The sequence below is a fragment of the Cyprinus carpio genome, chromosome B20 (genome assembly GCF_018340385.1).
Source record: "Cyprinus carpio isolate SPL01 chromosome B20, ASM1834038v1, whole genome shotgun sequence".
Lineage (NCBI taxonomy): Eukaryota > Metazoa > Chordata > Actinopteri > Cypriniformes > Cyprinidae > Cyprinus > Cyprinus carpio.
Window position 1 is genome coordinate 3,718,466 of NC_056616.1, and position 14,923 is coordinate 3,733,388.

At 36.5% G+C, this 14,923-nt stretch overlaps 2 protein-coding genes and 2 non-coding genes across 4 annotated transcripts in view; 1 reads left to right on the forward strand and 3 right to left on the reverse strand.

Moving 5' to 3' along the window:
• LOC109113278 (connector enhancer of kinase suppressor of ras 3-like) overlaps positions 1–4,418 on the reverse strand; it is a 44,976-nt gene extending 40,558 nt beyond the window's left edge. Inside the window, exon 1 of the mRNA XM_042747461.1 lies at positions 4,337–4,418. Within this exon, the coding sequence (XP_042603395.1) occupies positions 4,337–4,388 (52 nt within the window). The 5' untranslated portion in view covers positions 4,389–4,418. The remainder of the gene's footprint in view (positions 1–4,336) is intronic.
• A 1,436-nt stretch (positions 4,419–5,854) lies between these two features.
• LOC122141155 lies at positions 5,855–5,971 on the reverse strand. The gene has a single exon (XR_006157581.1). It is a non-coding gene; the product is annotated as a U5 spliceosomal RNA (small nuclear RNA).
• Positions 5,972–6,400: 429 nt separating this feature from the next.
• LOC122134488 lies at positions 6,401–6,516 on the reverse strand. Its single transcript, XR_006157576.1, has one exon. It is a non-coding gene; the product is annotated as a U5 spliceosomal RNA (small nuclear RNA).
• Positions 6,517–10,421: 3,905 nt separating this feature from the next.
• On the forward strand, positions 10,422–14,821 carry LOC109113770 (uncharacterized protein C1orf198 homolog). The gene is made up of 4 exons (XM_042746405.1): positions 10,422–10,759; positions 11,750–11,800; positions 11,888–12,454; positions 13,370–14,821. The coding sequence occupies exons 1-4, from the start codon at positions 10,472–10,474 to the stop codon at positions 13,424–13,426; spliced, it is 963 nt and encodes a 320-aa protein (XP_042602339.1). The 5' UTR covers positions 10,422–10,471; the 3' UTR covers positions 13,427–14,821.
• The last annotated feature ends 102 nt before the right edge of the window (positions 14,822–14,923 follow it).

Genomic DNA, 14,923 nt, shown 5'->3' on the forward strand with positions numbered 1-14,923 from the left:
AAAATTTTATATACTAGAAAGTGGGCCAATTTAGTCCCAAGGAGTATTGAAACAGTACACTTACAAGTATACTACTAGAACACTGATATTTGTATACTTGCTACATAAAGTATACTTAAAATATACTTGAACTTTTCTTAAGTATACTTTATAAAATAAACTTGAAGTATACTACTTTTCGGTAAGGGTTACCCTATAACCTCTGCAAATATATAATTTTTACATATTATTTGTTTTTGTTTGATCAGTTATTACAACAGAATTGTTGCCTAGCTCCCTGTCTCATTTGTCTTGCTTTGCTGAAACTGTATGCCTTCACATAGTTGCAAAGCACATCCTTTGGAATGATGCCTTAAGGCTTTTTTTTTACCAGAATAATGAAAGTCAATCTTGCTATCAATAAGAAGCACAAAGCTATTTACTATTAAACACAGACTATTCTGCTTAGCTGGCCTTGTCATTTACTAGCGTATACATTGTTAAGCTAGCCTTCAATATAGTCAGCTCATCAGTGTGGACACGTGCTTAGTTGTCTGAGCTGTGAATAAGTGAAGTTTGGCACGCATTCCACAGCCTGGGGGGTCAATAGAGGGAATGTTTGCTCCGCCCCTCCTCTCCCACCAGAAACAAGTGTTCACATGGAAAGCAAGAGTGGATGAAAGAAACATTTGGTGTATTTAGTGTCCCTTTCAATGGTGACGTGACATCAGTCTTCTCCATCTGCAGGAGATGAGGGACAACAAAGGCAGTAGTGGGGGGTGGGGAAGAGGGAGAGAGAGGATGGAAAAGAGAATTTCCTCCATCCAAACCCTTTAGATGTCAACAAAGCGTCCACGTAGTCAGCTGTCGTGCTGTTCCTGAAACTCCGCTTGTGTATTCTGGGGTAATTCCAGCAGTGATATAACAGCTTCCTGTTTGAGAAAGTTTGAGCTCATTGAGACTCAATTATCCTGAATAAATTCACTGTCTGACTGGTCCCACATGGTATCTTAAACGTGCAGTACACAACCTGATGCAAGATACCTTGACTAACATTAAAACTTGGGGGGAAAATATATGTGAAAATATAAGTGTAGGATATGTCCCCTTTAAGCCCTGGTGCTAATCCATAAACAAGTGAAGACCAGTGCCAAGTTATGAGAGCAGAGCACATCAGTGAGACTACAGCAGCTTGCTAATAAGTCTTCTTGAGTAAGTCATCAAGCTGTAAGCTGCTGCAAGTCAAGCCGAGGCATTTCTCTCAGAAGTTACATGTGACACAGGAATGAGACAAGCTACATGAACTTGGAATGAACTGGAACAGATGGATGGACGGATGATCGAAAAGACAGATAGATAGATAGATAGATAGATAGATAGATAGATAGATAGACAGACAGACAGACAGACAGACAGAAAGACAGATAGATAGATAGATAGATAGATAGATAGATAGATAGATAGATAGATAGATAGATAGATAGATAGATAGATAGATAGATAGATAGATAGATAGATAGATAGACAGATAGATAGATAGATAGATAGATAGATAGATAGATAGATAGATAGATAGATAGATAGATAGAGGGACAACTGTCACCTCTCTTTTGGTGGCGGGATGGTGCTAGTGTTTGTGTGTGTGTGTATGACTCAGAGTCAACATTGCTTACAAGACGAAACTGTCATCTCCGCCTGAAACCCAAACAGTTCAACCGCAGTCACGCAACTCACTCATGTGTGACAATGATTCGCGGACGAGTCCCAAAAGTACCTACAACACAACAATGAGTCTGCGATACAGTGATGATGTCATAAAAACAGTGATGTGGCCAGGATGTACAGAAGAGATCTGATCCCTAAAGGGGAAGCATGTTTACTTTACTGAGTGAAGTGTGTCAGGTTGCTGAAATATGCCGACGTGTTACTGCACGATTCCTGCTGATAACATAATCACATCATCAACTGCATTCAATATGGCATATTTTCAGCTGAACGTATTTCTCCACCTGATCCATCTGAACTGCACTGGGTGATATACTATATGCAATATGTGAAATTATGTGAAAGCTGTGCTCGAGGAGGGGACTTGCATATTTGTATTGCTAAGTCTAAAGGTCATTGAAACAGCAGTCACGTTTTGCTAATTATCCACAAACTTCCCACAGATTGGTTCAAAAGCAAACAGTTTTTATAGCTAATAAAATATATACCACGCTAAAAATAATCAGCGACCTGGTGACAAAGTGAAAGTCGTGACATTTGCCAAGTATGGTAACCCATATTTGGAATTGGTGCTCTGCATTTGCACACAGCAGTGAGAAGTGAACACACACCCGGAGCAGTGGGCAGCTATATCCAGAACCCGGGGAGCAACTGGGGGTTCAGTACCTTGCTCAAGGGCACTTCAGCCATGGGTACTGAGGGTGGAAGAGAGCGCTGTTCATTCACTCCCTCCCACCTACAACTCCTGCCAGCACTCAAACCTGCGACCTTCTGGTTACAAGTTCAAATCTCTAAACATTAGGCCACAGCTGCCCCTGGACGAGGAGCAGGGGTGTGAATGGTTGGTGTAGCGTGACCTCACAGGAACATGATGCAAATGTAAACACAGGGCCATGCTTGAATCCAGGATCCGCCGGGAAACCAAATATGAGAATTGGGGTAGGATCAGCTACCTTATCATATTATGATTTAATCAAGTCAGTTCAACAATGAGAACTGTTCCTAGATCAGTACACATTCTAGAGACCAGAGTATACCACATCTGTTCACTTCTGCATTGTCTAGCTTTTATTGTCTCAAACTGGCGTCAGGAGAGATACGCTAGTCCTTCATTAGCACGAAAGGCCAGCTTTTACCCAGAGTCTGAACAGCAGGTTTGAAACTTTCAAGGTGGCTCAGTTTATAATTAGATGCTTCTGTTGAAACATTGGCTCTGTTTAGAAGTGTGTGAAAGGCTTGGACCCAAACCATCTCAGAACTCTTTCACATCGCATGGCCAGTCATTTCTGGTTAGCACAGAATTATAGGTATTTCATATTGTGGTGGACCTTGACGATTTACTCAAGGTCCCTGCTAAGTGAAAGTTTTTTATGGTGTTGTTTCAGGCAATTGGAGCAAGATGGAGAGCAGGTATGGAAGCATACAACTGAGGCAGAAAATTGCAAAGACTTCCAGAATTAAACAAAAATGTAATAACTAACTATCCAGAGATCGAAGTCGTTTGTCTAATCCAGATCTGATGCACTGACCTCATCAGTCTTTCCATCACTATTTCTAATTATAAACTTCATATCCATTATAACTCTAAGAAACACTAACTTTGGAAGCGCAAAGAAGTCTATACTACTGAAATGATACAGAGAGTGAGATCACAGAATAAATAAAAATACACACAGAAAGACTTTAAAAGCTAAGCACAAAAACAGCTTTCATATTTAAATGACTAAATGAGGTCCAACCTACATGAAGTAATTTGTTTATGCAAATAAACCTTTGTCTCTTCAGTAGAATAATAAACCGGGACTTCCATTGCTGCAATGTATCTTAATATAAAAATTAAGAACTGCCCTATTATTATTGCTATTAGAAATTTAGTTCTACTGGTATGTTTAATCACCAAAATGTACAAAAGCCGGTTTACAAATAAGAATAATAATAACTGATATTAAATATATCTGTCATCTATCTGTTTTGAGATATGAACAGTTTGGCAGAAGTTTAGTAAACTTTTCAAAACCTTTCCCAGTTTCGATCATGCTTAGGGAGGAATAAATAAACACTGACTTTCTGTATTTGGTTAGGGATGTTGCCTTTACAAACATTTACCAGAGTTTTACCATTATTTTAAGGTCAGACTTTATGTTAAGGTCCCATTCTCAATATTAACAAACAATGAACTATGACTTTTCCTTCAATTAACTCCCAATTTGGTGTTTATTGATAGTCAGTAGGTAGTTGTTAAGTTTAGGTATTGGGTACGATTAGGGATGTAGAATATGGTTATGCAGAATATGTGCTTTATTAGTACTAATAAACAGACAATATGCATGCTAATAAGCAACTAATAGTGAGAATTGTTCCCTATACTAAAGTGTTACCATTTTTACAATAAAACTGTGGTCATCAATCATAATTTATCAACATATTAATATAAATAATAATAGTGATATATAATAAATATGCATTTATTTATGTTCTTAAAAACTGTCAATAAAACTAAACAACCGAGTATATTATTGTTTATTATTATTACTCAAACTATGTGAACTATGGTAATCGTGGTTCATTTTTGTAATTAATTAAATGAACGATGTATTATATTTAAAGGAGCAAAAGTCAATTGAGTTCCTACCTCTGATCCAGTCTACAACCTGAGTCGGTGTCCACTTTGTTATCGGCTCCATTCTTCTGGTCAGAAAGTTTCGGCCAAGTTCTCAAACTCACTAAAGTTAAATAAAGTTTCCTACTCTACACTCGAGCGTCCTTTCTCATGTCTAACCACTAAACACTAATGATCCCATCACAGGAACCGCGCGAAGCGGACTCACAGACCGAAACTAGAGAGAGAGAGAGAGAGAGAGAGAGAGAGAGAGAGAGAGAGAGAGAGAGAGAGAGAGAGAGAGAGAGAGAGAGAGAGAGAGAGAGAGAGAGGATCGTCTGTATGGGGCAGTGAGGGTCAAACACATGACATGTTCCCAAACATGAGGACAAATTTGAAGTATGCTATTCCTCAAAACACGCTATTTAAGCTTTATATTAGGCTACTTTTGGAGTTTCCTGTAAGTAAAAATAAAGTGACCTAGTAATATTGTGAATATTTGAATGTATTTAAAAATATACTTCATTCCTGTCGCAGTCTCTCTCTCTGTGTGTGTAAAGGTCTTTACTGTTACTTTTCATCCTTGCTGAATAAATATTAATTTCTATATTTAAAAAAAAAAAAATCTTAATGTCACAATACGTTCATACACTGTTTATTGTACATGATACTGATATGTGATGCTATAGGCAGTGAATGATTACAGTGATTGCTGACAGTCTCCATAAAATGTATAACATTAATAAAAAGAGGGAAATATATAACGGCTCTTTAAAAAATACATTACTTATATTACTATACAGTAAAAAAAAAGATCAATTATGAAACGATAATAAACAATATGATAAGGCCTATAAAAAATAACGTTATATAGAAATGAGCCACGGACACAAATACACGCATTTTTAGTTTTTATTAGTTTGTTTGTTTTTTTATCACAGCGTCTGACGTTTCTGACTTTGTTCTATTTTCTAGCACGCGCTGCCCTCTACAGGCCAATCTTTAAAATAACCTGCCTCGGACACGTTATCCCAAACTCAAACCAAGAGATTTATTTCCTTTTTATTTATTTTAAATGTTGCCTTGGCAACTAGCTGAAATCAAATGTTTTATATTTCTATTTTATTCCAGTTTATTTTATTTAAAGAGTGTTTTTGTTGTTTTAATTTCAGTTCAACTTCACTGTACATACAGCATAATAAAACTGTTTAATTAACATATACAGGAAAACAATGTTATCTCAATGTCTTGTCTAACACAAACACTAATACAAAGTGATGAGCTTATTTTGACAGACACAGTTGAAAACATAGCAGAACTTGTTTCTTCATTGCGTTGGGATAAAAAAATAAAAATAAAAAAAAATAAAACACGGACGAAACGGCTACGCGCCTAAATCGGAACACATCACGCTTTCCACAGACTAACAAGCTTTTAATTTACTATTACCATTACAGCAAAATCATGCGCAGAAACTTGTATACTTACACAAAAAATAAAAAACAAGTTAAAACAAAACCATCATAATTCTAAAATTAAACCGGATTGAGGCGCCCCATAATTAAATAGGGCATCAAAAAAATTATGATATACTCATAGTGTTCTTTTCCACGGAAATCTTTAGTAAAAGGCGAAAGATTTATACGATCTGAAGAGAAACATGAGCGTACTAGGTTGAAGACAGCCGCAGTACGTACTTAAGCGACAGGAACGCTTTTCACAGGAACGGTGAACGGACACAATCTGTTAGTTCACATTGATGCTATTTGTTGTATGATGGTTATTTAGATTATTCTGAATATGTAGACTATAATAAAGCAATCCATCCGGTCTTTTCTTTTTTTACTTTTAAATAAGAGTTTAGGTAAAAATAATAATAATCATAATTACACTCAGCGATCGCTTTTAGACTGACACGGACACAACTGACCAAAAGAGAGCACTATCACAATACTGAAGTGTTCACTGCAGAGCTTTCCAAACGGAAAATACACTCAAATTTGAATAAACTAATTAAACTATTACCTACCTTAACGTAAACAAACATAAAAATAAAATGGACAACAACAATATTTCTGATATTCAACCCGGTTGGGAAGCCCCGCAGTTAAGCAGGGCATCAAAAAATTAGTTTATACTCATTGTGTTCCTCCCCACGGAAATCTTTAGTAAAAGGCGAAAGATTTATACGATCTGAAGAGAAACATGAGTGTACTAATCTTGCTCAGAGCAGCAGTACGTACTCGAGTGACCGGAACACGTTTCACAAGAACGGTTACTACATGACTGACATCGTACTGCAATGTATTGCAGCAGAACAGCGTATGCTAACGTTAAATGATTATGCTATTCAAAACGGCGTTGCAAATAAGAGTGTATAAGATTAAAAATACCTAAGTGAACTTAACTGTACCCCACTGCATTGTGGGTACTTCCGGGATTCGTCATCACTCTCAATGAATCAGCTAGCTTTTCCGGCACCTAATAGTTGGTTGAGCTTAACTTCTGATTCATTCTCTATGGTAGTAGATATGGGACTTTTAAAGTGAAAGGTTGAAAGTTACTATATAAAGATTTATACGATCTGAGCTCAAACATGAGTTTAATCAATAATCTACAAAACAAGGAAGAAGTCTGCAACTTCGTATTAACAATATAGACAAGCAGCTCAATCGATAAAACACCCAAGACGTGCTTGTTTTCCACATAGACTATAAAAACAGGTTTTCCAGAATAACAGAATAACATTATCAGCCGCATCACAAACTCACCTTTCGTTCGTTTACTGCAGCGACACGAAGTGATGATGGACGGCACGACACTTTACAGCCCAAACTGCGTCTAACACGCTTAAAGCGAATAAACAACGCGTCAAAAGTAAATATTTTTGTTAATAGGGATTCTAAATATTGCCACGACATCAAACATATATCAAAGGACTTTTATTCGACCTAATGCTTGAAGGCCTATTACACAATCACAAGCGTTCAAGAAAGCAAAAACCTTGTATTACAACAAAAACTCAAGTCAAATCCGTAAAAACCGACACTTACCTCGACTCTTTCTGTCATACATCACCTGCTACATGTTTTCAGAAATTGCTTAACTTTTTTGAGGTCTAATGAAGCCTGTGGCAAATTCGTCTGCACACCGTTTATTCTGCGAAATGCGTGTTTTTAAATACAATTGTGAAATGTTTTTTTAGAGAGAAAATAAATAAACACAGAAAGGCAGCTATTAGAAAAAGAATAAAGGCTATTCTTAGAATATAGGCTTCAGATATTAAAAACAACAGGCATTCATAATGGCATGCACACCTCCATCAAGGCCCCGCACAGATTTATAAAACATGCACAGGACAAAATTATTTCATATTACACCCTTATAACGGTATAATATTAAGCCCTTTTTGCTTATAACTAAATTGCATACAACAGCAGTTAATAGTATTATTCCCTGAAATAGATTGGAGATACATTCTATGATATTATTATAGTTGATATTTTGAATAAGCTTTTATTTTTAATTTAATTTTACATTTTTAGTTACTTTGTTGTGTGCATTTGACATGTTTATAATTTTTTATATTACATATATTATATATTTATAATATTTATATTGTATATATTGTATATATATATATTACCATTTAGTTCAATTTACAAAAACGTTTTTAATAGTTCTAGTTAATGATAGTAACCCTGCTCCACACAGCAAGATATAGTTAGAAAAGTTTGCTTCATCACTCAGTGTTTTATAATGACTTTTATCATTTTCTCTTTATTACTGTATTGCATCATTGCACAAAGCTAACTGTCGAGAATTCAGAGAAATAAATGCTTGAAACAATTCATAAAATTGGTGGACATGGCCTGAGTAACGGACATAATACTTTCCTTGACCGTGCCTCTCTTCTACAGCCCCAAACACACAGTGTTTAAAGTCTACGCAGGGATGTTTAGATACTTTTGGAAATCAAGTTGAAAGGATGAAAAGTCTGCTATGAGAATTCAGAGCCCTTTAGATAACAGATTAGCTAAACCCGAGTCTCCGGTCAGAAGATGTTCCATTTCTGAAGTGCTCAGAGAATAAACACATCACTTCTTGAAGGAACTGTAAGTTCATCTCATAAGCACAAGATTGCTGAGGTTTATTTGTGTGCCACTGTTTCCACATTGACCCCTCATTCCTATCATAAGGATGCTGGGTGCAGTTTCTTGATTTCATACAGGCTAATCTATAGTTATTAATTGTTTTGTCCACATATAAGGCATTATACATGCACAGATGTGAAGATCGACATGTTTTGGACTCCAGACCGCCATCATCTTTGAACATCTGCTGATTTATATACGACCCAAAACACTGTCACAGTCTCAGTTTCAAGAAGGAAGTAAAACAATACAGTGTAGAAAACTATGGTGGAAAAAAAAGAAAATGGTTTTGTTATTGCACAACACATGCACTGGAGCTGTGCCTCACATACAGCGCTCATCCAGGCCTGCTGATCGTTATTGGGTGACACATGCACTTGAGCTTTGCTGCACTTTCGGTGTTCTGTGCTTCGGTGCGGCAGGTTCACCTTTGTCATCAAACTAGATTAGTTGACTTTTCTGCTGAATAAGAAAAGATCACAGTTCTAAATCATTGAAAATATCAAAATTCATGATAAAAACTAAAGCTAATTTATTTTATAAAGGTCAGCGAGCATCTTCATGAGCAACAACATGGCGATTAGCAACTTAGTCCTGTTAAAGGTCAGCGAGCATCTTATTGGGAAATTAATTGTGTGTTATTTAATTATTTGTTTGTTTTTTGTTTTTTGATTTTTTATTTTTTAATTTAATTTTTAAATTACGGTTGCTTTTATTCTGTTTTGTCTTTTTATTTTGGGTGTTTTTCTTATGTTCACCTGGTGCTTTTCATCTGTTCTACCGTTAGAGGTCGCCATTTTTTTTTTATGATAATAGTTTGAAGTTGAATAAAAGTTAAATAATAATAATAATATTAAATGTATAAACATGGCTGCATTTATTTGATCAAAATACAGTAAAACATACTGTCGTATTGTTTTATTTTTCTGATAATAGTTGGAGGAATAAGGGTTAGGGCTTCATGACAATATATCGATTAACGATATGATCATGTGGCATCTCGTCAGTAAGCCGGTTCCATGATTAGCGGTAAATCCCCATCACCTGCTTGCGCAAATGGAGCTGCAGTTACCTTTTCATATACACTATAGAGCCGTAGTTTACTGATGAAGCTACGCTATATCGAGTTCATTATCAAAGGCGATTCATATTAAATTAATGAACTCGATATAGCGTAGCTTCTGGGTGCTTTTTCATCTGAACTACGGTTAGAGCTGTGTATTAACTGCAGCTCCATTTGAAAGCAGGTGATGGGGATTTACCACTAATCATGGAACCGGCTTTACTGACGAGATGCGCATGATCATATCGTTCGATATATTGTCCAGCCCTATAACGGGTTTATATTTTAACATTACCAATGTTATTTGTTTATTTAATATTATCAACGTTGAAAACAATTGTGCTTCTTAATATTTTTTGGAACCTGTGATACTTTTTAAAGGTTTCTTTGATGGATAAAATGTTTAAAACAATTAAGTCTAAACAGCAATTTAACATGCTTGCTGAATAAAAGTATTATTATTATTTATTTATTTATTTTTAAATAAAAAAATCTGAAACGTGAAAATGAAGACTGGAGTAATGGCTGATTAAAATTCAGCTTTGCCATCACATGAATTAATTATTTTGCAGAGTGTATTAAAATAGAAAACCGTTATTTCAAATAGTAATAATATTTCTCAGTGTTTTTACGGTAGTTTTGATCGAATAAATGCAGCCTTAATGAGCATAAGAGACTTTTATTATCGTATTACTCACAAACTTTTAAATATGGAAATATAAAGGAATTTTGACTTTTTAAAAATATCCATAAAATTATTATTATGAAACCAACGACTAGTCAGCTTGGAAATGGGAAAATATGGAACCGTGGTCCGTTTATTTATTTGTTTTTGGTTGTACATGTCCGAAAAAGTTAGGTGTAACGTCACCCAAATGATTCATTTTGAAGATAACTTCAACAAAACAGAATAAAAGTCTTTCGGTGCTCGTAGTCCAGCTGTGGAGAAACATGGCGGACCTCCCGCTCCTCACGGAGGCCAAAAAGCTGGAATATTTCTCCTCCATCAACCCTATGGCCCGGAAGATTATGGAGGAAAGGGAGAAGATAAAGGAGAGGTACGGTGAGACATGGGATCAGATGAGTCCGGTGGAACAGGACACGGCAATAGACGACGGGCTGCTGGATCCGCGGATCCGGGCTCGGTACGCGATGCACCGGGTGGAGCGAGAAGAGCTGGTCTGCTTCCCGAAACTGCTCCTCCAGACCGGACAGAAGACCGTGCACTTCGGAGAAGAGGTGCTTGTGTTCGGGTCGTCAGGGGTTGAGTTAGAGCTGTTATTGTTGTTACTGTGGTCTTGTTTTGATCATCTCTAGTCTATACAAAACAATTCCATTATGTTGTGAACACATAAAAACTAACCTCCTGTCTGCTATTTGATTCATGTTTTACTTGTTTTTCTTTTACTATTCCTTACATTTCATGGATTTTCTACTTTTACATAATATTATGCCAGGCCTATTTGTTAATGTACCAAATATGTAGGTCTAAATAAAATAGTTTACTACACAAAAATGTTATTAAACCAGCTGCTAAAAAAGTGAAATATATCAATTAAAGTGTTATCTTTAACAATAGTCAAATTTAAGTTATCCTGTTTATGTTCTATTTGTTAAACTGTTTACTTAAATCTCTATCAACCATTTATAATTTAATACTTAAAATCTCTCACATTTTAGTAAACCGCCATTGTCCGATATTTCAAACATCTGTACATTAAACTGTTTACTAAACCAATCTTTGTCAATTATATCTAAAATTTAAACTTTATTAAAATCATTTTTTTATATCTAGTTAAACAGGCTACCAAACCAATGTCAGTGTCGTCAAAATAAATGTGAAATTTCTTTACTAAACAAATAGCTATAAATTAAACAGCTTACTAAATATTTATAAAATATTTTAAATAAATCTGTGCCACTTCTATAAATTCTGGTTTAAATTTTGCAATACAGTTAATCTGGCTTGTAAACTGATTTGACAAAAAAAATATCAATAAGCGCTTTCCAAACAAATCTCTTAGAATTCTATATATTGTTAATGTTTATGAAAAATGTATCTATGAACTGCTTATTAAACAAATCTGTGCACTGTCTTTAACTGATGTATTATATTTTGTGATAGGCTGGCGTTCTCCTGTATTCTTATCTCTATTCAGTGAAATAGAAATGGCAGATTAAAGGAGTATTGTCACATCTTGTTAACATCTCAGTCTCTTTTGTTTCAAGGACTTAACTTGGCAAGATGAGCACTCCGCTCCCTTCTCCTGGGAGACCAAGGTAAGTGGGCCACTTCTGCTCAAAATACATATTCATTTAGCTAGCAGAGAGCAAACAAATGTGATTCAGCCCGTCCCTTCCCAACAGAGTCAGATGGAATTCAGCATCATCTCCGGTGCTCCCGAACCGTCCGTTCCCTCTTCAGTGACCGAATCCAAACCCAAGCCCTCTCAGAGCACCAAGCTGCCCAGCACTGACGAGTCGTCCTTCTGGAAGATCAGCGCCGAACGCTCGCGGCTAGAGGGCGAGAAGGCAGAGTTTCAGTCTCTGACGCCCAGCCAGATCAAGTCTCTGGAGAAAGGAGAGAAGCCTTTGCCGTCGTACCTGAGGTCAGAGTCCGGGCCGAGGGAGTCCGAGGATGCGCCTCCCTCACGGCCGGTTCAGCAGAGGATCACCAAACCTCACGCCCCTCCTCCCCCCGTTCCCATCAGCGTGACCCCTGTGGCGATCAGTGTGACCCCGACACCTCCTGCTCCTGTGTCGTCCTCGGAGGAAGGCTGGGAACGGGCCCAGAGCACGCTTCCGTCTGTAAGCACTGTGGATGATGTGTTCAGTCCTGGTCTGGTCACCAGGTCTTCCTCTCAGTCCAACAGCACGGTCAAAGATGCCGACAAGGCGGAAAGCTCACCCACCTCCAGTCCTACCTTCTCACAGGTTAGATGGAATTTCACCTTCATTTCATATCGTTCGATGAAGACAGACAGTTGTGCCTTGATGTTCTTCGTATTTTTCTTTCCGTTAATTAATGCAATATATTAAAACAAAATTCATGCGTACAGGGACTTGAATACATCTCTTCTAGAATGAGCACGTTTTGAGGTTTTGTGTTTTGGAGGCACAAAGTCCATAATCTTGATACAGTTTTAAAATCTGTAGTTATATGAAGAACATTTTAATATTCATAGAACCTTTCCATTGCACAAAGGTTTCTTTATACTGGAATAAAGATTATTCTTTTAAGAATCACTGTTGACTGAAAGGTTCTTTGGGGATATTATATTATATATCCCCTATATTTTTAAGAGTTTATCAGAATGAAAATGCATAAGAACATTATTAAATTGATCATGTTCCTCAAAAAGAAAACCAAGTTGTTTGGCAGAATCATTTATTATTGTTTCTTAGAAAAATGTGAGGTTTTCAATTAAGTTTTTCTGAACAAAAACCAACATGAATACAAAAAGTATGTTTAACAATATATTCAATTCAATTTTTATGTGTGTATATATATATATATATATATATATATATATATACAATTTTTATGTGTGATGTATATGCGTGTGTATATGTGTGTGTGTGTGTGTATATGTGTATATATGTATGTGTGTATATATATGTGTGTGTGTGTGTATATATATATATATATGTGTGTGTGTATGCCAACATCTAAATTATAATCAAAATTATATACATAATCTAAATTGTTCATTTTATTTATTTTAATTAATGCATTTACGCTTTTATTTTTACTTGTAAGCCGTTGACCCACGTTTCCTCTTGATTTTTCTTCTACTAACATTTTAACCACTAACAACATAAATTGTTGTATTTCCTTTTTTTTTTCAGTTTAACACAAGCAGCAGTATCCTGAAGACTGGATTTGACTTCTTGGACAACTGGTAACGCTTGAATATCCTGAAGAACCCATTCCAGATCACAGGACCTACAAGCACCACAAACCCAAAACCACAGAACACTTTCCTTTTAAATCCAAATGCTTCAGTAGTTTCTTTATAGTGCATCAATATCTCTATGATTGTAGTAAAATCTTCATCTGTCGGACTCCATCTCACTGGTTAGAAGTTACTGAATGCATTAGCTATGATACACCAGATAGGATTTTAAACAAGAGCATATGTCGATCTTTGTTTCTTTGGTTGTTTTCACACTTGGTTCATTTGCTCGGGACAGAACAGGTTGTCTCTGCTCTCCTGGCCCTGTTGGTCTGCTTTACAACTGTTATTGTTATTCAAACTGTGGTAGGTTTGCACAAATTCTTTCACCATCAACATTAGAACCACCAAAAGCTGTTTATCCTGTGTATCCAGGCAACGAAGTTTGAAATCTTAAAGTTGCAGAACAATGTTTTATATTTTTGTTTGGTGTGACTACCAAACTGGCACAATACACTTAATCAGTACCAGCCCACTTCTGGATTGCATTCACATCAACCACGAACCATACTCTGGTTCACATTAAAACAAACCCCAAACCCCTCTTTCGGACTCAAGTAAAATTCCTTTGTGTGCGGTTACAGAAGTTCGGAAGATGCATTAATCAAGCAAGCCAGAACTCAAATCCACACTAAAACCACTAGTGTGAACGCTACATCACAGTCACTGACATAATTTATCATCTATATTTATCTAGACCTCAATACTAGTGCTAAGATGCTTCACTGTACATTTATTGATAAGGACTTAAATGAGACACCGTAGTGCTAGCATGGTTTTGACGAGATGACTTGCGCCTTGCTTGTTTTGTAGACTTTTTATATGCGTGCTACTTTCATTGTATGCCTCGAAGTGAATCATTGACTTTCTCCTCATTCCCCTGAATGCTTCCTTTCTTTGTCTCTTTCCTGTAGCCCAGTACACCAGAGATGACTTAATAACTTAGCAATAGTTAAAATCTCCATTCGCTGTTAGGCCCAAAACATACTCCACGCAAGTACGCAAATGTGGATGCAACAAACTCCAGAACCCAAGGGGGCGATAGAGTTAACTGAAACTGAATGTGTTATTGTTCAGGTAGCTAGCTGTAAACAAGTAGATATAGCTCGCTCTTCGCTTGCGTTTGATGTTTACAGACTGCTTGATTTTGGACGTGTGAAATCGACGTTTGCATTTACGTACTTGTCTGTCGTATGATTCAGGGCTAAGCTAACTAAGGTTCAAGGGTAGGAACCATTTTTGGAGCTTTGTTGAGAAATGTTTTTGTTGTATACGAATGTGTGGCCTGGAGCCAGTATTTATGCATCTGTAATGGAAGATAAGTACAATAAAAGAAGTACACTAACTTGTCTCATTCTTCTCTTGTCTGGTAGGGGGCAATGTAGCACTAATTGAAAACAGAAAGATGGAGCTCTACTCATAAATCCCGTGACAGTTTTCTGTTTTT